The sequence below is a fragment of the Colius striatus genome, chromosome 1, assembly GCF_028858725.1.
Source record: "Colius striatus isolate bColStr4 chromosome 1, bColStr4.1.hap1, whole genome shotgun sequence".
Classification (NCBI taxonomy): domain Eukaryota; kingdom Metazoa; phylum Chordata; class Aves; order Coliiformes; family Coliidae; genus Colius; species Colius striatus.
In genome coordinates, this window is record NC_084759.1 from 92605610 (window position 1) to 92629298 (window position 23689).

At 38.8% G+C, this 23689-nt stretch overlaps 1 protein-coding gene across 2 annotated transcripts in view; it reads left to right on the forward strand.

Annotated features, from left to right (window-relative positions):
- The first annotated feature begins 3695 nt into the window (after positions 1–3695).
- Positions 3696–23689, forward strand: part of BRWD1 (bromodomain and WD repeat domain containing 1) — a 57486-nt gene continuing 37492 nt past the window's right edge. For both annotated transcript variants that reach the window (XM_062000986.1, XM_062000996.1), the window contains exons 1-19: positions 3696–3910; positions 4089–4147; positions 4344–4373; positions 4562–4621; positions 7840–7990; positions 8767–8865; positions 9400–9560; positions 10182–10403; positions 12285–12385; positions 13838–13908; positions 15041–15141; positions 16495–16535; positions 17164–17262; positions 18156–18306; positions 18898–19032; positions 20447–20575; positions 21740–21965; positions 22397–22582; positions 23278–23461. In XM_062000986.1, the coding sequence (XP_061856970.1) occupies positions 3847–3910; positions 4089–4147; positions 4344–4373; positions 4562–4621; positions 7840–7990; positions 8767–8865; positions 9400–9560; positions 10182–10403; positions 12285–12385; positions 13838–13908; positions 15041–15141; positions 16495–16535; positions 17164–17262; positions 18156–18306; positions 18898–19032; positions 20447–20575; positions 21740–21965; positions 22397–22582; positions 23278–23461 (2270 nt within the window). In that variant the 5' untranslated portion in view covers positions 3696–3846. The remainder of the gene's footprint in view (positions 3911–4088; positions 4148–4343; positions 4374–4561; positions 4622–7839; positions 7991–8766; positions 8866–9399; positions 9561–10181; positions 10404–12284; positions 12386–13837; positions 13909–15040; positions 15142–16494; positions 16536–17163; positions 17263–18155; positions 18307–18897; positions 19033–20446; positions 20576–21739; positions 21966–22396; positions 22583–23277; positions 23462–23689) is intronic.

The following is a 23689-nucleotide window of genomic DNA, read 5'->3' on the forward strand; positions in this document are numbered from 1 at the left end:
CCATGCTGGAATTTTCCTAAACCCTGCCTTAAAGCTTCAGATGTCTAGAAGGAAAATGGACCTAAGCTGTGAACTTCCTCAGGCCAGATGAGTTTGTGTGGTGGAACCCACAGAGGGTGAGCCCCCCCCAACAGCTTGGGCAGGAACAGGGAGGGAAGCACAAGAAAGCTCCCCTTTTGGTGCTGGTGAAATGTTGGCTGAGCTTACCATGCTGTAAGCAGATTTTACCTGCTATGTCAGGCTACACGTTGACAGAATGTAATTTCAAGTAAAACATACGTGTGCTGAGAACCAATTCATTTAGTACAGAACAGTCCTGATTCATCCTTGCTGTATTTAAGAAAGATAAATTAATCTTGTTGGAGATTTAACAGTCTTTCATCAGAAAGGGGCATATTAAGTAAATATTACTTCACCTTAAAAAAAAAAAAAAGTCACATCTAGTATAGCATTACTTCAGTTCTCCCATGGAGTGCAGTGCTGTTTTGGGTGAGGGGTTATCCCTATTTCACATTATTTTGCTGCGTTGCAGCAGATAGTAGCATAGTTTTATCTCACAGGTCTATTTGATGCCAGAGAACTGTCACCCTGCCCTTGGGAGGAGTCAAGATCAAAAAGTAATGTTCGTTCTTTGTTTTTTTTTAATTTTTTCCCTGACTGAGAATTTGTTTATGTTCTGAAGTAACACCTGCAAGCGTGGTATCTGCTTCCTGTACTTTTTTGGTGCCTTCTTCAAATTGGCACACAGTTATTTCTAAAACACATTTTCGTTTCACCTTTATTTTCTTAAAGAATGGTTTCATTTGAGAAAGCATTTTACCATTTTTACCTCTTCTCTATTTAAGCAATGTTTATCTTTTCTCTAGCTTATATCTAGGATGTCCTCCAACACTGATCCACAATATGCTTCCTCTCCATTTCCCCCACAGCTGTGTTCTAAGCAGGATGCACCTGGCCTTGGCTTCTAGATCTTGGATAGTCCAAAACTGTAAATATGTGCCACTTTTCCTAACCCTCCGCTTCCCCTCCAACTGCCCCTCCAGTTACCTCATTTGTTGGTTTCATGTAGTAGTAGCAAGACAATGTTTTGATCATTTTCTGGTTTTAGCAAGTCAAAAACACCAGCTTCATAAACTTGCAGGTAAATACCCCAAAATAACCTGTTACCTCCTTTTACTTAAAACCTCATACATCTTGAGTCTCTGATGTTGAGATCTTGTTGACTTTCAAGACTATTACCCACAATTTAACTGGTTGTCACTGCTCCCTAATATTTACTCTTGGGGACAAAAAGTTTTGTCTGTCTTTATTATGGAAGTGAAATGATTTGGCAAAAAGGTAAATCAGTGACAGCCACTCTCTGCCAGGATAGAAGAATTTGCATGCTGAAGGGCAGAGGTAGCTGCACCAAGAGCAGAGGAGCCATAAGTCTGTTTTCAGCACCATGGTCCACTTGATGTAAAGAATGAGGCAGGCTTTCCTCATGACATTTAAGTATGCAAAGTGAATACGTAAGTGAATCAACTACAGATTTTGACTGAGTCTGCAGTAGATGGATACTATTGTCCTTCTCCACATAGTGTGAAATGCCAGCACATAACCATAAAACCCCCTAGTTTGGCTACTGGGAAACTGAGGAATTTTGTCTGTATTGGCCCTGGATGTCAGTTCTGCCTGGGGAGAACTGGAGTGCAAGGTGTTTAAATCTGACATGAGTGTCCATGGGCATGCATTAGAAAAGGCATTCATTCCGGTAGTATGCCAGGTACATCTGGTCCCTGCAGCTTAAGGAATGGAGTGACGGCTAACACAGGTTTACATACAGTGCTACAGAATACAGAGATCCATCCTTTTCAAAACACAACAAGAGGAGAACAAAACATCTTAGAAGTTAATAGCATTTGTATGCTTACTAGCTGTTCTGGTTAAGAGAGGGCTGCTTCATACACGTTTCATGCTGCACCATTCTGGAATTTGTTTTCTGGTGTCGAACAGCTCTTTAAAACACAACCACTACCAAGACACTGCAGCATGGCCAGATCTAGCTAATGAATGCTGATGTGTTTGGCAATGGCACGTAGGGAATGCAGGTGGCCTTTTGGAAGGATGTAGCTAAAGCTTGCAATGATGCATGAAGCAGAAAGCTATAGATCTTAAAGGAATTTTTTTTTAATAGATGGGATACCTTTTTTTTTTGCCCCCTCACACTGGACTTGTGCTGTGGGAGCATTTAGCAGGCAGGAGGTGGTGAAGATCAGGAAACAGCAGTCTGCCTTCCACGACACAGCTAGGGAAAATTTCCTGTACCTCAGGTATGAAAAAGCACCTTGTCAAAAGCTAAAAGCACAGCTGAGGTAGTGAGATTAAAAAAAAATATATGCATATTTCTACAAGGCTACATAAAAAGACCTCCGTTCAAAAGTTCCAAAAATGCATGCTGACCCACCACAGGTGGGGAATGGAAAAAGAAAGGAACAGCTTGGAATTGAAATCCAGCATGAGTATTGCCCTTCCTACAGTTGCTTTAGGACTCAGTGCTGAGCAGAAGTGAGAAAGAAAAGTTTCAGATAAGCAGACTCCCAAAGCCAGTGTGGGGTGTAGGCAGTGCAGGCACATGTTTGCAGGCAGTGGGGGACACTGGGGCAAAGCTACTGTTTCTGTAAAGGTGATGGCTTTTGGAAGCAATGCCTCCTCCCTTCCACTCCTCAAAGTGAGGGTTCAGGCAGTTGAGGTGTCTCCCAGCCTCACACCTGCAGCGCCTCGGTGGCACTGGAGACCTATTGAATTAGGAGATCCGCTTCAAGACGCGAAGGGGAGCCGAAAGACAATTACCGCTGTACTTAGCGATGGTGGTGAACATGCTCGTGCTGCCGCTGGAGCCATTCCCGAGCTCTTAGGAGCAGCGGGAATGTGCCCGACTGCCCCTCGGCCCAGGGGAACCTGCAAAGCCAGACGAAAGTCTGGGTCCCGCAGCACGCGGCGCCCGCGTCATGCCCCTGGGCCCCGCATCGTCCCTGGAAACCACCGGCCCCGCGGACGGCTCTCGGCGCTACGCTGCGGGATGCCGCTTGTCCCAGTCGGCGCCCGGCCGGACGGCGGTGATGGCTCGGCTGTGCTGGCCCGGGCAGAGGCCGCGCCGCCACCCCCCGGGGCAACCGTCGGCAGCTGCGGCGCTGGCGCCCGCGGCCCTCACCAGCGAACCACCGCGCGCCCCCCGCGGCACTTCCCCCGCCCCGCCGGCGGCCCCGCCCACCAGGACCCCGTCACCGGTCACTTTCCTCGCGCGATCCTTCCGCCGCTGAGCCTCCCGTTCCCTCTCTGGGCACCTTGTCCCGTCTCTCTCCCCGCCCGCCCCGCTGCCCTCCCCGCGCGTTTCCCGCGACTGCACGCGCACCCTTCTCCCCGCGCCGCGCGCCGTCCCGCGGGCGCCCGGTCCAGGGACTACTTTTTCCTCAGCGGGGCGCGCACGGCGTAGGCGTCCGCGGCGGCGCCGTGGCCGATCTGGCGGCAGCGATGGCGGCGGCGCCGAGGCTGCGCTAGCGCCAGCGCAGGGGGAGGGGAGCCGGAGCGCGAGCGCGAGCCAGGCGTCCGGCGGGGGGCGGGGGCGGCTCGCTCCCGCGCGCGGAGGAGAGGGGAGGGGAGGAGAAGGGAAGGGAAAGGGAAGGGGGGGGGTGGTTGGCTGGCGGTGGGGGGAGGGGCGGTGCTGACAGGGCTATGCCGAGCCGGGCCCTGCCCGCGCCAGGCGCTGCCTGAGCCTTAATCCCTGCCCGGGCAGCAACGGCCGCCGCCAGCAGCGATTGTGCCGAGCGAGGGAGCGAGCGAGCGAGCGGCAGCCGGCGGCCCGCCATGGCTGAGCCCCCGACCTCTTCCAACTCCGGCGGCGGCGTGTCCCTGCCGCTCATTGAATCAGGTAAAACTACCGGGGCGCGAGCGGCCACGGGCCAGGGCGAGAGCTACTGCCGGTGCCGCCGCTGCTCCCTGCCGCCATCTTCCTGATCGTGATGATGAATTACAGTCACCCCGGGGGCTCTCCCCCGCCCCAGCCAGCCCCGGACTCATCCCCCGTCTGTTCCCCGTCTCTCTTGCAGAACTCTACTTCCTCATAGCTCGGTTCCTAACCACCGGCCCCTGCAGGAGAGCGCTGAAGGTGAGTACAGGGGCGCCGCACACTCACCTGGGCTCAGAGCCCCTGGCCCTGCGCTGCCGCAAAGAGGATTGAAGCGGAGGTGTGAACAGCCGGTCCCCCTGTTCCCCCTCCCCCTGCCGAGCCCTTTTGCGGTAGCAGCCGCCTGAGAAGCCAGAGGCATTCCCGGCTCTTTATTCTTTTCCTTTTTTCTCTGCAGGTGCTGGTGCAGGAGCTGGAGCAGCACCAGGTCTGTCTGGGTTCTGATTAAATCATCTCTCTTGCCGTAGTCGAAAGTTTCCTTTACTTTGCAAGTCGTTCAAGTTTCTTCCACTCTAGTATCTCAACTTTTTTCCCCTCAACACGCGTTTTGGATGTGATATATCCCTCCATTCCCTTTAACCGCTCACTTTTTTTTTTTTTCTCCCCTCTATTTAGTTGCTTCCTAAAAGGTTGGATTGGCAAGGAAATGAGCATTACAGGAGTTACGAAGAATTGGTGAGACTTTTTTTTTTTTAATAAAAACCTTTTAATTAGGATGATAACATTAGTGCAAGACCCCTTTCCTTTAAAAGTAGGCCCAAAACTATACCTTCCAGTTTCATTCCAGCTCTCTTAAGACATTGGAGTTATTTTGGAAAGGCCTTTAATTTCTTTACATTAGACTAACAAAAACAAAAGTGGTGTTTTAGATTGAGGATAGTGTTTACATAGCAGAGGTGGAGCTTGGCGTTATGCATTAGTACATGCCACTGCCTACATACAAGGAAGAACCAATCTGAAGCAAGGTTTCATTTCAGAGTTTCGTGAGCAAGTTTGTTAAGCGCGTTTTGATTTGACGGTATTTATTTTCTGGTTGGCTTCCTTCATCAGTTCACTTCAACAGATTAGGAAATGAAATCGCTGTTCAGAAATCAAGGGTTGGCAGTTCTGGTGCCTATGAGTATGCTCTTTATCTCTGGCTGCTCACTGGTCATAGCTTTGTTTCTTTAATGTTAGATACGAGTGATCTCATCAGCATGCACTTTATACCTTCTTCAACTAATGTTGTTTGCTCTAAATGTTTTTACTTCTCTCCGTTTCAGAATGGAAAGCTGTTTTTGTCTTGGTGTTTTATTTTGTTACTTCTTAAGTGGCAAAATATATTTGGCAGCTGAATCTTGTGAAGTGACGACCTGGTGATACCTGCCTAGTGTGGTTTTATCCTGCTTTGTTGTAGTTAATGTTGTTTTCTTTAAACAGAAAACTGGCTTTTATACTTGCTTCCCCTCCCCCCCACCGATTCAGGCATTGTAAGTTAGATGAATGATTTCTCCTTTACCCATCAATTTGCTTAGTGTTGTAGTTAAATCATATTGTGCTTCTTGTGCAACATTTGAAGATTGCAGAATCAGATTTGCATAGAGAAGGAACTAAATTTTGTTTAAAACATTTTCTTAGTTATTTAAGTGCTGATTAAAATGATAAACTGGATTCCATTTCTTCTACTTGTCAGTATGGTCAGTTGAGCAAATGAGGTTTTAAATTAATGCTTTAAGTCACTGAAAAGCCTCATCTTGCTAAACAGGAATACTTTCAAGTTCTGACTTGAATTTAGCAAACATGAAAGTAGTATTAAGTTTAAAAAGGATTCTTTGGATTTTTGTTTTGATTACTTGGTTGATTGGAGGGTTTTTTGACTTCAGTTCTTGTGGCAAAGCTGGTGATGTTGGGAGGTGTCGTGTGTGTTCCTCATTACAGTTTATTTAAACTGTGTTTAGTACACATAAATACAATTGTAAGATTAATTCTCTAATGCATGCTACCCCTGCCTCTTTTCCGTACACAATTTAAAAGAAATCTCTACATAGGGTAATAATGTTTCGGAATATCTAAATTTTAGTTTCTGCTTTTGAGGGGCTTTGGGAACCTTGTGTTGTTCCACTGGTCTCAGTTTGAATTTCCAGAGAACACAGACAAATGCAATCACGTAGTGCACTTATTATTCCTCTTTGCTCATCATGGAATTGGAGCAAAAATTTAAAATAACTGTTCCTTCCAAAATCTGAGGAAAAAATACTTGAAGACATGAATTGCAAGGTTTTGTATGCCTATTTCTTTCAGGGATTGCATTTGGAATATTTACTTCCCGATGATGCCATGCGAATGGTTTATAATGCTTCCTGTAAAGTGTGCTGAGCTTTGTGTCCTGAATGTTGTGGCTGGTACTGCTTTATACCAATTAAAGAGGCAAAAGTTATAAAGAAATGATGAAAAAAATGTATTTTGTGGTCTGTGGACTACCAAATATATCTCTTGTAATCAGCCTTAAGCATCTGATGAGCTTATATGCTTGGATAGATATCACTGTGCGGTAATGTTTACTATTTTACTGATATTACCACCTTCTTTCCCCCTCCCCCTAAGGAATACGACCTATACCTCTGCATGCTTTATAAATTACTTGAATTTGTATTATTAAAAGAAGTATTAGATTGTGACTTAAATGGTACATTATCAATACTCAGTCTGCATTAGAGCAACTTGTTACTGAATCGACCTTATATGAAGGCATATGGTATTTTTTATTCCCACTGTTCTGGTGATGAGATCAGCCTTGTCAGGACTTTCCTTAGTGCAGTCAGCCAGCTGAGGGAATAGCACCACAAGCACAAGCCAGTTCTGCCTGTGCTCTGTGCTACGTCGGCAGGAGGCCACATACCTGTGTTGGTGTGGCCTGCTGCCTCTCTGGGATGTGTTGGCTGGGAATAGTCTGGCTCTTGAAGTAGCAATGCAGCTTCTGGGTTTAACTGGTTTTTATGTGGCTGGATCATAAAGTGGAGTCAGCATGGGGCCATTTGTGCCTACTGATTCACAGCTCCCCAATAGTTTAAATTTATGATTCTGACAGTTTGGTTTGGTCAAGTCTGTGTAAACACTGCTTTACATATTTAACTTCTGTATTCTTGTGATTGGCTTTATAGTTAGATAAGGATTGTTTTGTTTTGTTTTTTTTTTTTTATTTTTATTGTGCTCTCAGAAAGAAGAGAGGAAAAAAAATAATCAAAACCCACACACATCTGTTCTTGACCGAGACATCTGAGTGTGTGGGGAGAGTATATTTTTTTCAGATTGCTAGATGTAGATAATACGCGATCCTTCCTGAATTGTCGGATGATTGACTTGATCCTTTTGATTTAAGGAAGTAGGGCAGTCTTATGCTATGTGGTACTGGTTTTTCAAGGAAGCTGTTTCCAGAGAGATTGTACTCAAATCTACTAGATTGCAATTTACCAAACAAGTACTCTGCCACTGAAGTACAAGTTGCATAAACTCTGGGGTTGATTACAAGAAAGGTCTCTGTGATCTTGAATTGTGAGCATTTGAATTTCATTTTTTATTTTTAATAAAAGTAATTTGGTGAATTTGGCAAAGACATTCGCCATAGGGTACTGTACAAATGGGTGCCATACAAGTGAATATTGCCAGCTTTCAGTAGTAATATACTGAGGGGTAGCAGGTATTTTTACTGCAGTTCTTTTTATTACAGCTCTCCCAGTCTTGGAGAGAGAGTACTTGCTGGATTTACTAGATGGGAGCTGAACAGATTTTATTTTTTGTATGTTGAAACTTAAAAATATTTAAACAATTTTTAATATACCTGTGGATAGTGATGCTGTTAGATTCATTTGTTCTGGATATACCATACATATTTTTAACACTTAAATTTCTGTCAGGTACTGTCCAACAAACATGTGGCTCCAGACCATTTGTTACAAATTTGCAAGCGTATTGGCCCTATACTGGATAAAGAGATACCACCCAGCATTTCGAGAGTGAATTCCTTGCTTGGTGCAGGGAGACAGTCGTTATTACGTACAGCAAAAGGTATGATTTGTTTGTTATACAGTGAAGACTTTTGGAATACTTAAAAAAGCGATGAACTTTCACCAAAATTGGGATGTAGGAGAGAATTAGAAGAGTTGAAGTGAAAACTCGTGATCTGAGATAAAGAGAGTTTAGTAGGTAAAGCAAAAGCTTTATGCAAGCAAAGCAAAATGAGGAATTCATTCCTCGCTTCCCCTGGGCAGACAGGTGTTCAGCCATCTCCAGGACAGCAGGACTTCAATCATGTGTAACACTGATTTGGGAAGACAGATGCTATTACTGCAAATATTCCCCCCTTCCAACTTTATATACTGAATATGACGTTGTATAGTCAAGGATATCTCTTAGGTCAGTTGGGGTCAGTTCTTCCATCTGCGTCCTCTCCCAGCTTCTTGTGCACCCCCAGCCCACTCACTGGTGAGTCGGTGTGAGAGGCAGAAAAGGCCCTGACACTCTGTAAGCACTAACCAGCTGTAACTAAAACATCCCTGTGTTATCAACAACTCTGGAAGTATCTATGTACCAGGTACTCAGAAGAGAATAAACTCTATCCCAGCTGAAACCAGAACAGTTCTGTTACTGTATTAGACGTATTTTTTTTTCTCCTCTGATGCAACACTGTATATGAAAAGTTTTGGGGTGGTTGATGTTCCTGTTCTTTGAGTGCTGTGTTTGAGACAGCCTATAGATACATCCTTTACCTTGTTTTGGAACTGAAACTTTCTGGGCATTTTTAACATGTACATATGATGAGCTTGAACCAATTGCTTTTAAAGATTGCAGGAACACTGTTTGGAAGGGATCTGCATTTGCTGCTCTTCATAGAGGAAGACCACCTGAAATTCCTGTAAACTATGGCACACCACCAAATCTTGGTAAGCTCTTCTCAACAGTCATCACTGCTGATGTTAGCATAGGAGATGTATCTTGATACTGACCTTGCTTTCACACTGAAAATTGCACCTTGGAACTGGATCTGGAGGCTTCTCTGGAGAACTTTGTGAGATTTCACTAGAGTTATGTATTGGGTACAGAGGTCTGTTCACAGCACTAGTGACATAGTAGCCTCTCTTAATGTTAATAAAACCCATGTATTAAGTAGATAAAGCTACAGAAAATACAAGTCTTTCTCTTCTGGAGAGAAAGATTTCTGTATGATTTAAGGTATAGAAAGCTGGGTGAAAATAAAAGTAATATTTAGTATTTCTTACTGAGGGACTGAAGTTCTATACTGACTTGGTTTTATACATAGGAAAACATTACAAGTAGAAGACCCCTTGACTTTATGAAATCTGAAAGTCACTTCTTGTAAATGATTAAGTAATGCCAGTGGAAGCTAAATAAAAGTTTGGTTTAGAGTAGACTTTTAAACATCAATGTGTTAATTCTGTGATTTCTTTGTGTTATAGTGGAAGTACATCGAGCAAAACAATTAACTGGATATGCAAAGTTCAGTACTTCATTTCCAGGAAGTATGTATCAACATGTCAAGATGCACAGACGGATTCTTGGCCATCTTTCTTCTGTATATTGTGTTGCATTCGATAGGACTGGACACAGAATATTTACTGTGAGTTGATGGAGTAGATCTGAATATGGTTCTAAATGGATGCAAGGAAAGAACTTTGAAATACATGTAATGCTGAAACTTCTGGAGGTGGATCTCAGCAGTGTTAAATGTAGTTGATTAGCTCCATCACTGTGCTTAAGTGGAACAATTTGGTGTAATTAAAGGTCAGATGCATGTAAGAAATTGTTGTATTTAATATCTGATCAGGTGTTGACATTAACGTAGAATCTTTATTCAGTGATGTAGTTCAATGTTAAGCATGTTTCATGTTCTTTATGAAGTGTTGGAAGAGAGATTGCTTCTACAGAACAGCACTTTCTTTGACCCTTGCCATTTCTGTAAGGAACCCTCTCAGACTTACTCCAGACTTTTTGCATTATATGGTATAGATCTGCAGTGATTTTTGGTATAATCCTGAACCATAAAAGAACATCTTGATTTATTTTTTTTTAATGTTGGTCATATGACTTTTTCTTCCAGCTTAAGTAGCATACACAGTTTTGAACAGAAGTGTGATTATTAGTCAATCTGTGGAAAAACCTAGTTAGGTTAAAAGGAAAACAAAAACTTTTATTGTTAGTGTCTTTGAAAATCGTTGCTGAGCATAATATTTCTTTTTAGGGCTCAGATGACTGTTTGGTAAAGATTTGGTCAACTCATAATGGCAGGTTATTTGCCACATTACGAGGACATTCAGCAGAGATTTCCGATATGGCTGTCAATTATGAAAACACTATGATTGCAGCTGGAAGCTGTGATAAAATGATCAGAGTGTGGTGTTTGAGAACCTGTGCACCAGTTGCAGTCCTCCATGGACACACGGGGTCCATTACCTCATTACAGGTATGGTTTTTAAGTATTTCTATGTATTGAAGCACAAATCATGTAGATGGATTGTAAGAAGCTGCCAGTTCACGAAACTCAGATAAGTTTCACTTGACAGCATGATGTGGAAAGTTGGAGGTATTTTAATAAAAAAAGTAGAAATCAAGAAATAATTTGGGCAAAAAAATGTTATTGCAGCTGACTTGAAAAGTTATGATTTGGCCGTAATAGTAGGATTGATGGGACAGTATTAAGGTTAGCTAGCTAGCTGTCATGTTGGTAAGAAATAACCAGTTTCCTTTGCTTATTGAAGTTTAAAAACATGGTTACACAAATGCTTTGCGCTAACACAGCCTTTTATCCTTGTCTTACACCTGTTTATGGGTAGCAACTTCGTGGTTGTTACTGGGTTAAGTAGTAACTTGCCAAGTGTTCATCTTACTCTCTCATCTCCCGGTCCAAGGGACAGATGTTCTGTTTCCCATGAAGGCCAGCACTCAAATAACTTTAACTGTGCCTGTCACTGTGGTTTTCACATGCCTGAAATTATTTCTGTGTGACTGTCTATGTTAGCATTAAAATCTGAACATATTGATGTCAAAAATTAGTCAAAACCACAGAAGACACCTACTTTTTTAAAAAAAGGAAAAAAATGTTCCTTGCATCTGTGAAATTCCTGACTAATTAACTGAAGATAATGACAAGAGTCCTTCTTCACCTAAGAAAGATCATTGCCCATAATATTTGAGCCATTGGAGCCAACGAGAATTTCTGGGAAATGCTGCGTTCTCTTGCTGTCTGTTACAAGAGATGTGATGTGCTAGATTGCGAGTGACTGTTCTGATCCAGTATGTGATTCTTACAGCTTCTGTGACCTGGATAGTTGTCTTAATCTCATAAATACGTTATTTCAAAAGATAGTGTATGTAATTTGAAGGCATTGTGATACATTATGTACTATTGCTAGTCCTTTGGATTCAGTCTTGTTTTGATCTTTGTAATTCCTTATTTAAAAGCTAAAGTAGTAGCTCATTATCCACATTTGTCATGTTTTCGAATGGGAGAAACAGGTTTATGTTGAGAGGTGAAAAGTGGCTATCTACCAGCTTGTGAAGTTTAGTAAAAAAATAATTTTGCATTTTTGTTCTCAAAAATGCTGCTGAGAGTAGTCATCATATGTGCAGAATTTCTATGACATTCATTGCTTTTTGTTTGATTTCTTTGGTTTTTAATGGCAAAACATTCATTTGTGTGGTGTTACTTTTATTGTATGGTAGATTTGTTTGTTTAATTGTTCTTAATAATAATCTAATTACAATATGTACATTTTTTCTGGCCATTTCCAGTGGCTGTGGTAGTAGTTGATGAATAATTTAATCAAGTTGTGTAACTGGTGTTCTGTAAAGTTTCCCAAAGCGTAGCTCTGTGCATAGCAATAAATCTATATCCTAAAGATGTTTGTGTGAGGACTTCCTATAAATTCATATATGATACTGGGCTACACATATTAGCTCATAACCAGTCTGCTCTTAATTTTAGAATTTAAAAAGTAAGTCTGTCTAGTGAAACTTCCAATTTTTTTTTTAGTCTGCTCTGCTTGTTATTTGTTGACAAAATTGTTAGTGAATAATTGTGGTTAGTTAAGACTTCAGAAACAAAGCAGTGAATGAATTGGATTTGTATAATGCAATAGTTGAGGAACACACCACAAATTTATTTTAAAGTATTTGAGATTTTATTTTGTAAATATGGAAAATTACATTTATCAACAACTGCTTTAGTGGTTTTAGTTGAAAAATCCAAATTAAATCAAGTTTTATGTTCATGTTTTTAGAAGTCTGTAAATCGTTTTAAAATACCTCTTTTTGTATGTGTCTGATTTGACCTTCTTCTCCTTAGTTTAGTCCAATGGTGAAAGGCTCCATGCGGTACATGGTCTCTACTGGTGCAGATGGAACTGTTTGCTTCTGGCAATGGGATGCAGATTCCATGAAGTTCAAGTATGTAAATGGATTGCTGCTTAACTCTTTGCCATACTGTGCTTGATTAAAATAAGTTGAGAGCTTTTTAACTAGCTAAAAAAAAGGATTTTTTTGTGATGAGAAAAATGTTGCGGAAATAACCTATTATTTAATTATTTTAAAGCACCATCACTACCTGTCTCCTTTACAAATTTATGTTATTCTGTTGTCCTGGGAGATCAGTCAGGAAATACATTAACTTCTTACCACAGTGAAAGTACAAATACAGAACAGTTATAATTGCTGCGAACACAAATATGTTCGAACAGTATAATAAAGCTTTTTGTTTGTGTTGAGTTTTCAACAGTCCTGTTGTTTTAGGCAGTTTATTACAGAACTTGCATGCAGAGTATGTTCAGGATAGTTTTTAAGTGTTCTACGCATGTTTGCTGCTTATTTGTAAAAAAAAAAAAAAAGTGATCAGTCTGTATCTGGTATTGTGCCATATAATGGTGGTTGGTATAAAATGATTCACTTTGCATTAGAGCAGCCATTTTAAAAAAATGATACTTTAGAAAGCAAAAGATTATTTTGCTTTTCAGTGCAAACTTGTGATTGTGAGGTAGAAAAATTGTAGCAAGAACTATCAAAACATCGTTTAAACTGGATCCGTAATTATTATTCTTCTAAAATTAATTTAGAAAACTATATGAGATGTAAATATGGTTTAAATCAGTTAAGGCATGGACTTTATTTGGTTTAAGCATTGGTCAGTCTCAAAGCAGCATTTCAGGATTTTCATTTCTGTACTGTCTCTCATACAAACATGAGAAATATTCTTATACAGAAGGTCTTAACATTCCCTTTAATAAACAGAAAATACTTGAATAGGAAAACAATAGACTCATGACTAGAAACCTGTAATGCTTGTAAGCAGCACAGTTTGCTGTATTTCTTCTTAATGTAGTTCTTAGTAGCTACTTTCTGTGAGATTATGGCTGTGTCAAGTGGAAAAGAATGTACATCACTTGCAGAACAGGAAACCAGTCTTTTAAATCACCGTGTGCAAAGTGTTGCAAAGATTTTATTGTAGCAGTAATGGTGTTTGGTAGGCCTTTGTGTGATGGTGGTGGTTTGTAATGTGAGGACAAGATCAATACAAGTTCAATACTTTATGGATATGTTGTGAAGAGGGTAAATTATACTTAGTGAAGGATGTGAGAGAATAAGCGTTCTTTGGCATGTTATCCTTACTGGGTAATAGCATCTTGGAGACATGGACTTCAACTGTGATTTGTAAATGTGTGTATAGTAATTTTGAAAAGTAAACGTGCTTACTCATCCTCCTGTGCAAGATTTACAAATGTTACTATGCGTACTTAAGAAGTACCTGTTATATAGAAGTTTGAAGAAACACACCTTTGTTTTGAAATGTTGATAAAAGCCATTTTTTGTGTGGCATGTCATGTTTCAAGTATCTTTCTTTTTAAGCAATCGGCCAGTGAAATTTACAGAGAAACCTAGACCAGGGGTTCAAATGCTTTGTTCTTCATTCAGTGTAGGTAAGTCATGTACAGTTTGAGCTTTGCATTGTGATTTCTATTCTTTCCTGAGAAGTTGTTGTTAAAATACTCTTCATTGTGACAGCTTTAAAATATAAAAAACTCTCATCGGCTGTGTGTGAAGTAATTGTACCTGTGATGTAATTAAATGTGACTTGCTGTAACAGTGAAAGACTGAACTAAGTGATAATATTTTCCTTTTGATATTGGTGATTTTACAGAAATAGAAGTCACCTGATGCTTGTTTACTTTTTATCTATTTTTACTGGATTTTAATTTTTGTTTAATCCTTTGGTACAATATCAGGGATTTGTGAAATTACTTCTCTAAGATTCCCCAGTCATCAGCAGTGGAAGTGATTACTGCCAATAGTAGGAGCTCCTGATTCTGTGCCAGATGCAGGCAGGGATAGTCATAAAGATCCTTTCTTTCTTAGAATCCACAAATATAAATGTGCCTCACTGCTGGCTTGTCTTCTTTCATTCTAATCATGTGAGTGACTTGTGGGAAGGCTTATTGGTACCAGACAGCATGAAAATTGGAAGAAACTTGGGAATTTTAGAAATAAAACACAAAAGTGTAGTTTGTTAATGTCAGGATGTAGCCTGAGTTGTGCTTGGATTGGGGTTTCTTGAGGTTTGTTTGTTTGAAGGGTTTTTTTGACAGCACCTAGAGGTGCCAAGCGGCAGATCTTAGTGTTGCCGTCACCACAGCTGAATACTGGTCTCCTTATACTGGTTATGTACACTTCTACCCAATTTTGAAGCAATTCACAAGTCTCAAATGAGACACATGCTACAGTGACAGAGTCCTGTAGATAATTCTGATAACGACTAGCCATATTCCCCACAATCAAAGGCTTTATGCAATTAGTAGTCTTAGATGTTTCAACATTCCCATAGTTACATACTTTAAATTCTTTTTAACACTGGATATGACTGTTTATCTTTACTGTGGCTGATAGAGCTTTCTGGAATGAGGGGGATTCCCCTCCACATCTGTATGTCAGTGGAAGAGTGTTAAAAATGTTACACTCCTGAGATTATCTTTTTAAAAATAGGCATCTGAGAAATGTTTGGTGATCTGTTTTAATTTCTCATACAGTAGCATAATTATTGCTTGATTTTCGCAGGTGGTATGTTTTTAGCAACTGGCAGCACTGACCATGTCATCAGGATGTATTTTTTTGGCTCTGAAACACCTGAAAAAATAGCTGAATTGGAAAGTCATGCTGTGAGTAAGATTGTTAAATCTCATAGTTAGTCACTTCAAGCAGTATTGAAATCACAGCTTAGTGGGTTTGTAGCAATGTTTTTAATTGAATATTTTTAGAAATTATACAGAATTTCAGACAGTCATCTCAATGTGACTTGACCATTTTAAAGGCTGGAATGTGTCAGGATGGTATTTAAAATTCTGTCTTTTCAAGTGTATGTCATACATTTCTCTAGCTTTAAAGCATGTGGCTTGCTCAGTTACTTCCCTCTGATGCCAAGTGTTCCCAGCCACCAACGTATTATGTGCTGTATACAGGAAGTAGATAGGCTAAGAATATGGATTTCATCACTCAAGTTATTTAGCATTTGACACCTTTTGTGTTAAATCTTTACATGGGATTGAGTTTCCAGAATTTTACTTTTGTTCATCTTTAGTCACTTTATCAGTGGCTGTTCAACTTCCTTTATCCGTTCTGAGTAATAGGTCAGCTTGCTGGTTTGGCATTGTTTCCTCATGTACTTTATGATATGTGGGCTGTCTATCTTTACTTGCTTTATTGATATTATTGATACTTGTTAGGAAAAGAATTTCTTAGGTAAAATACTCCTTAATTTTTTTTTCATTTATATACTTTAATCTGGTGGACTCTGTTTTTGAAGGAATCTAAGGGAAATTTGGCTTATGTTCATATGCTGAAAATTGGGTGATTTTTTTCTTTAGCACTTGATGCACAAAGAATCTGTAGTTCTACTATAGCAAATTTGGATTTAATTCAAACTTTCAAGCTGTTTTCAGGGCAGCTCTCGAAATTATAATCTTCTTTCTGTTGTTTGCCTTAACATATTTTCTCTAATACTGAACCTGACTTTAAATTTATGTTGTAGTTTTGTATGTTATGATTGATATGTATTTTTTATGCAGAGAAGACTTTCCACTCTGAAGATAAACTAATCTGAGTGCACTATTTTTATCGCAATAAAAACTAAAGGAAAATAATTATATATTTAAGGAATATGTAAGGAGGAGTCTGGACAACAGATTCATCTGAATTGTAGTTGGCTTAGGATATTGGAAATATATATTGAAATACAAGCTAACTGGCTGCCAAATTATTAACGGGCAGCTATTTTGTCTGTCAGTTCTTTATATTTAATTTTGACATACTTAACTTGTATTTTAGATGCATTATTGGCTAGTGAATTCTCCTAAGTTTTTGTTCAACTCGGTTCACCTTGCAGTTAAAACTATTAGAAATTGTACAATGTGCAGTTTTCTTCATTGATTCAGGTTTTACTAGCTCAGAGTTGTCAAAACCATATTTCCTGTTTAAAAAATATAATGTTTAACAAGCTATACTTTTTCTTACAGGACAAAGTTGACAGCATTCAGTTCTCTAACAGTGATGACAGGTATGTTGAAAGATACTCAAATGTGAACAAACAATGCATTATTTTAGAATTGAGACTGTATTATTGTTTTCACTTGGAGGCTTCCAGTAAGAAAATGGTACTTCTTTCGAATTCAAATTTCCATTCTGCTGCATTGATAGTTCAGCAGCTGATGTAACGGAAGCGTGAACTGCCGTGATTCATGCATTGGTGTCTTAATGTGAACTATTGGTGGTGGTCTTTATGCACGGTTGTGAGCAGCAGCATCTCAGGTTTTGCTGTGCTGATCTTTTCTTGCCTCTACTTCAGTATCTGATACTCTACAATTTTAGAATGGATTACTTAAAATACTTTGTTATGGTAATTGAGAAGGTGTCGCCAGTGAAGTTGTGAACTGAATTTAACTTTGGAACTTGTCTCTCTGTTCTGCATGGTTTTACAACATTATTCAGTTTTTCTGTTCAGAAAAGCTCTTGTTCCCTGGTTTCTGGAAAGAAAGATAAGGGACAAATAACTCTAGAGAATGTATTTGCACACAAATTGAAGTTTTCATTGTAGAGTTTTAAATTGCAATGGTGTGCAAGTCTAAATATAATTTAAAGCAAATTCTCTTGAAGATGAGTTAACTATCTTTTAAAACTTCTTCAAGGTTCATAAGTGGCAGTAGAGATGGAACAGCTCGAATCTGGCGTTTTGAGCAAGCAGAATGGAGGAGTATTTTGTTGGATATGTCCGATCGATTACCAGGGTAGGTGAAGGGGTTTTTTTTAGGATTTTAGGTCTGTTGGGGTTTTTTTGTTCCCCATTGAGTGAAGTCAGAAAGTTTGAAAAACTCATTAGATGCTCTTACAGTCAAACTGGAGCAAACCTTAGCAATGTTATGAAATTATGCAGCCTTTGGAGGGGTGAAGTGAGTGTTCTGGTGATGTAATAATTTGCTAAACTTTAGTCTGGGCTTAACTAAATGCGTGAATATATATAGCTTTATAATATATATATAGCTTTCAAATGTACACTGTGCCAAGTTAATTACACTTCCTTTATTAAGGAAAAAAGTTAACAGAAAGTGGAGCAGGTCTTCTCTGTCTGGATTTCAGACACCTGCCTTGTCACAGGAGAAAAGATTTTAGATTAGTAAAAATAAGATACATGATAACCTTCTTCCAGGAGAGGGCATAACAACTAATAGGTGGATTTCATCAAGGACTGATCTTGTTGATTGGTAGCACAGTTTGAATAATGTCACTACAGATGAAGGTCAGGATATTACATGCCACTGGATAAACCCGAAGGGAGGATGATTTACAGTAGTATGGAAAGCTCAGTCACCTTTTGTAGACACTAAGAGTAAATTAATTTGTAGGTGATTGAATGAAGGGGAGGAACAAACACAAAAACTGAAACTTGAGTGTACTAGTTGTCTGGAGGGTGATGTAACCATGGGGTGGGGGGGGAAACTTCAGAGGAAGTATTCTATTATATTTGAGATTTGACTGTGTGGATTTATGGACAAGATTTTCAAAACAAATTTAACTCCCGATTTTCTTTGTCTTGAAAAACGGGTTATTTTTCTGTTAATTAATTTTGGGATTGAAATGAACTGATTAAAAACATCTCATGCCTGTTTAACTCTTAAAATAGTGACGCATCTTCAGAAGAAGACAAGTTTATGAAGCCTAAAGTGACCATGATAGCTTGGAACCAAAATGATAACTATGTTGTTACGGCTGTGAATAATCATCTGCTCAAAGTTTGGAATTCTTGTACAGGGCAATTGCTTCATGACTTGGTGGTATGTAGCTTTATTTGCTTTTTTAAAGTAAAAGGTCCTTCTGGAATTGCAGTGACATGTGTATGCTGAGCTCATAGTTAGATCTGATTTGTCTTGAAAGCTCTATATGAATGGTAAAGCAAGTGAAGCAGTTCTTGGACTTTGTTTTAACCAAAACTAGCAGCAGCTTCTTTCATTTGAACAATCCTTTCCCCAGCTGCTTGTGCTGAACTTGTCTCTTGTGTGGAAGAAATAGAAGTTTTAGTGCAGTAATATACTTGCTTATTGAATAGTTCACTGTTCTTTGTTTAAAACTCCATATTTCTAGAGTTCTTGCTTTAATCTAGAAAATTTTTACATTTTAGAATAATAAAGTCTTTCTGACTCCTTGGGGTTTTGCCATACTTATGTGCAACAGGTAGCAGTCCAGATGATACACTGTGGAATTTGTAGGAGTCCATATGTCTCTGGAGGCAGGCTGTAGGTGTTGATTTTCCAGAAGTCTGAGCGTGAGGAGAGGATAATGCAGTGCTTTAGACTCTACTGTAAATATCATATTGATGTGGGTTTATGTCCTCTTTTTTGCACCTGATGTACACTTTCAAATTCTAGGGGCATGCAGATGAAGTATTTGTCTTGGAGACCCATCCTTTTGATTCCAGGATAATGCTGTCTGCAGGTCACGATGGCAACATCTTTATATGGGACATTGCCAAAGGCACAAAAACAAAGCATTATTTTAACATGGTAAGACATTTTGTAAACTTTTTTTTGTTTGCTTTTAATTTCAACACAGAGCAATGTCTTTCACATACTAGTTTAAGGAATTGTCACCAACGTGCATATCCACTGCACCTTTGGGGGAAAAAAACCAAAACAAAAGACATCCCACCTCAAAAAAAACCAAACAAACAAACAAAAAAAACCCCAAAACAACAAACCAGCAAAATTTATGAGTGGTTTTTTTCTCTAGAGCTTTTATCGTTGAATTTCTCAGTTACTGTAACTGTAGGTTCAAAGTGACTAGGAGCCAATTTTAACAGTTCAATGTGGCAGAAAAGAATTGCCTCCCCTGTCTGCTCCCAGCAGCTCACTTCCATTCTTTACCTTGAATCAGATGCTTCTCATTGAACCATTTACAAAGCTGAGCCAGTTTGCTGGTCTTGCTGCAAAATATTCCTCACTTCCATCCACTGCTATACTTTTCTGTTAGGGCTTCGGAGTTGAATTTGATCAGGGAGGTCTTGATAATAATCTTTTGCAACAAGAAAGATGAATTATGAGAATATGAAGTTGGATGTGAGAAATGTGAGTTATGGAGGAGCAAACCAGGACTTTACTTTTGTCATAGTCAACGTCTGAGGGCTTTTACTTCATTTGTTGATTGGGACTTCTCCATATATGAGGTTTTGAATAGTTGCCATTGGGGCTTTTCACTAAAGGTGGTATTACGCTTCATTCATAGTAACTGTTTTTCTTAACTGAGATGAGGTGTCACCTAAAAGACAGAATGGTCTTGTTTTAGACCATCATTTCCAGAGTCTTACGGACAAGTATTTATTTTCTCAACTATCTTAATGATAATATTATTACCATGAGCATCAGTGGATTGGTGCAGGCTCTCTTGACATTTGCTTCATTTGACAACTCATGATTAACCCTTTAAAATAGTTTATGTTCTCAGATACTTAAGTTGTGATCCAATTATATATGTATTTTTTTTTTTTCTGGTTACAGTCAATAGTGAAGTGGGTTTTTTGTTTTTTTTTTTTTTTTACTTTAGCTTTAAGATTCCTCGTGCCTTTCTTGAAACTGGTTTAACAGAATCAATGTATCTTAGCTGCAGTTTACTTAGCAGCAGCACACTAAGAGCTAAAAAGCCTCAAAAAGTGGTGTTTTTTTTCCCTTAACAGTAAATTTCCAGACCCTTTATTAAATCTTTTAAAATTGAGTGCATCTTTTAAAACTCTAATTCAAGACTTAAATTCACATGTCGGGGGGAAAAGAAATAAACTGAAGTAATGACATTATTTGTGCAATAATGGAGGTATTTGAGAGATGGGAGACAGCTTTTAATAAAGTAATTAATTTTTGATGCTGCATTCTAGTTTGCTGTAAAAAATTTGGTCAATTAATCTTGAGTTTCTTTTTCTCAATCTAGATTGAAGGCCAAGGACACGGTGCTGTTTTTGACTGTAAATTTTCACCAGATGGGCAGCATTTTGCATGTACAGATTCTCATGGGCATGTGTTGATATTTGGTTTTGGCTGTAGCAGGCCTTATGAAAAGGTAAGTTCATCTTTTTTATTTGAACTATTTATTGAAGCTTCTGACTGAATTTGGATCAATTAGTTCGTTCCTCTAAAACATCATACAAAAAGAGAGTTTTGTATGAGTAGGAGATATAAATATAACAGGCTCCTTGAGGTCTGAGAGTTCTCTTGTATATGTGGCCCTGACACAGCAGAACCAACCAGTGTCTTAACATTCTCTTGGGAATAGCTCCCAAGCATTCATCTGGAATATATTTTCATATTTTAGACAGGTAATTTACATGTTAATTGTTGAACTTCAAAATAACTTTTATTTCTTATTTCTGAAAATAACTTAATACTTAAAGACTGCAATGTATCACAAAGTTTATTGCACTACTACTTAACAAAAAAACCATGCTGTGTATGTTAAGAGTAATTTGCTGGTTTATTTCAATTACTAGTACTTGCAGTTCTTTGAGCCTTTCCTTATGCAAACCCAAATTCACTGTAGTAGTTTGATTAAATAAGTAAAAATAAATATTAATCCAACACTTTCGATTTTGAAATAAGAGAGAAATGTGCATGGGATAAATTATTTGCCTGTTTCCTTTCTGCTTTGATAAATCCACGTTACTGTTTTTTCAAAATAGCTCTCAAAAGTGCCATTCTGACCTCTGCTTTTCTTCATCTTGCTCGTCATTGCTAGGAGCAAAGATTCTGACTGTTAACTAATACAGGCTTTACTGTTTTCCTTCAACTGCATGGACCTAACATATTATTTCAGTTGCAGAAAATTCTGGTGGACATCGCATAATTAAGAAAGAACTTTAACAGCTTATGTTGAATTTTAGTCTGTGATTTCCTTGCATGAAAAACAAGGAAACTTTTCTTAATTGTGTGGAAAAAAAAAGTAGAATGGGATTTAAAATATTTCTTGTTTTAAGTGTAAAGCAACACTTCTTTTAGTTATCTCAGTTCATTGTTTTTTAGAATTATTTTGTTGCCTGAAAAAGCACAATCAAAAATGACAATACTGCAGCACCTACGCAGGTTAATTGTAACTCTGCCTAACTCTCCATATTGGGAACTTGTCCTTTATTTTGCCTTTAAGGAGATTTTAGGTATTCTAGTATCATTGTTCTTTGGCATTTTTTTTTTTTTTTCAAATTGATAACATAAAAACTTCATTTCTTTCTAGATTCCTGATCAGATGTTCTTCCACACTGACTATCGACCACTTATTCGAGACTCTAACAATTACGTTCTAGATGAGCAGACTCAACAGGCTCCTCATCTCATGCCCCCTCCCTTCTTAGTAGATGTGGATGGAAACCCTCATCCAACAAAATATCAAAGATTGGTGCCAGGAAGAGAGAATTGTGCAGATGAACATTTGATTCCTCAACTTGGATATGTAGCAACAAGTAAGAACAGTATCATTAAAGATGAACATCCAGAAGTTATCAGTTACTGTGCTAATTCTAAATGGGAACAGAGTAGATATGACATTGGTGATATAAAAATGCTTTTGTTTTCTCACGTGCTGTCATGCATTTGTTCACTAAAGATGCTGAAATGTCCCACAGTAAATATGCTTTCAAACATGAAGAAAAATATTGATCAGTAAATCAAATGGATATCTTACATTTTTTTGTTCTGCAGGCTCTGACGTGGATAAGCTGTGTTTGAGTTGTAGACTCCATAAATACCTCATTTGTAACAGACAACTGGGAAAATTTCAAGAATGATTTTCATTGTATTTACTTGTAGCACCTCTCTCTGATGTGAACAATGAGATTAAATAATTTGTTATAGTCAGTTAATGTATTCATTTTATTTGTATTACACTTGCAAGGTGATGGAGAAGTGGTTGAACAAGTTATAGGCCAACAGACAGTTGATCAAGATGAACAAGGCTTGGAGCCCAGCATTCTTGATGGCATGATTAGACAATTACAACTAGAACAAGATCAGAGAACTGGAGCTGATCAAGAATCTGCTTCAAGTGCTGCACAACATGGGGAAGGAACGCCTAGAAGAGGTTAGTACTTGCTGCTAAATTCTTTCTCTATTGTTGTTACACTGAATGAAATTTCAAACAGATTTTAACTGTAATACTGTTCAGGGGACTAAGATTCCTTTAACAGTGATATTGGATTAAGATCGTTTTATTGATTAAAACATCGCTTATCCAATGATTAAAAGGAAAAACAAAAGGCTTTGTTTTGTAATTTAAAGATCATCAGTTTTATTTTTTGCAGATTGCTACATATTTAATAATATTTGTAGAGCACCCAAATAAGATTTATAGGGAACTGCACTTATTGTCCTCTAAAGTTTGCAAAATAAGTATTTTACCATATTCAGAGTGGTTTTCACTTTTATAAAGCTTTACAGATTTAAACCAATTACTCTTCTGTAGTTTTAATTACGTAAGCTCAACTCCAGGAAAAATGTTCTTTAGAAACTTAGCCTCAGAGCTGCATGAAATAGTTCAGGTCACATACTTCCTTTCACTGAATTAAGACAGTAGAAATTACATGTGCACTTTTAAAACAGCTGTCTCAGTGTATTTTCCCCAAGACAGATAATTTCCTGAAGGTGTTAGCTAGTGCTACTTATGAGCATGGAGACAAAAACATGTAAGATGTTTCTTCTCACTACAGATTAAAATAATCAAGGTTCCAATTCTGAGTAGTCTGGGGAAAAAAAAAGGTTTTTATTTGCATATTTTAGCTTTTAGAAGGCCGAGTTTTGACATCCAGTCTCCTCCCAATATTGGTCTGCGACGTAGTGGGCAAGTTGAAGGTGTGCGTCAGATGCATCAGAACGCGCCACGAAGTCAGATGGCTACTGAGCGAGACCTTCAGGCTTGGAGACGAAGAGTAGTTGTACCAGAAATACCACCAAGCTTACTCAGGTGTGTAGAAAGCTTACTGGGCTGCAGAAATGACTAGAAAGAACACATCATGTTGTTTTTTTCTAAATCTAGTCCTATTAGTCGTAAGGTAAAATAGAAACATGGTACAAATAGTAGCAGTTCTCATCTGTGCTTAAAAACTTCCAATTCTTAAGTCCATTCGACAAAAATAAATGGAAGTTTGTCTAGTTTAATAGAGAATGATTCTCCTGCATTTCAGTTTTTTAA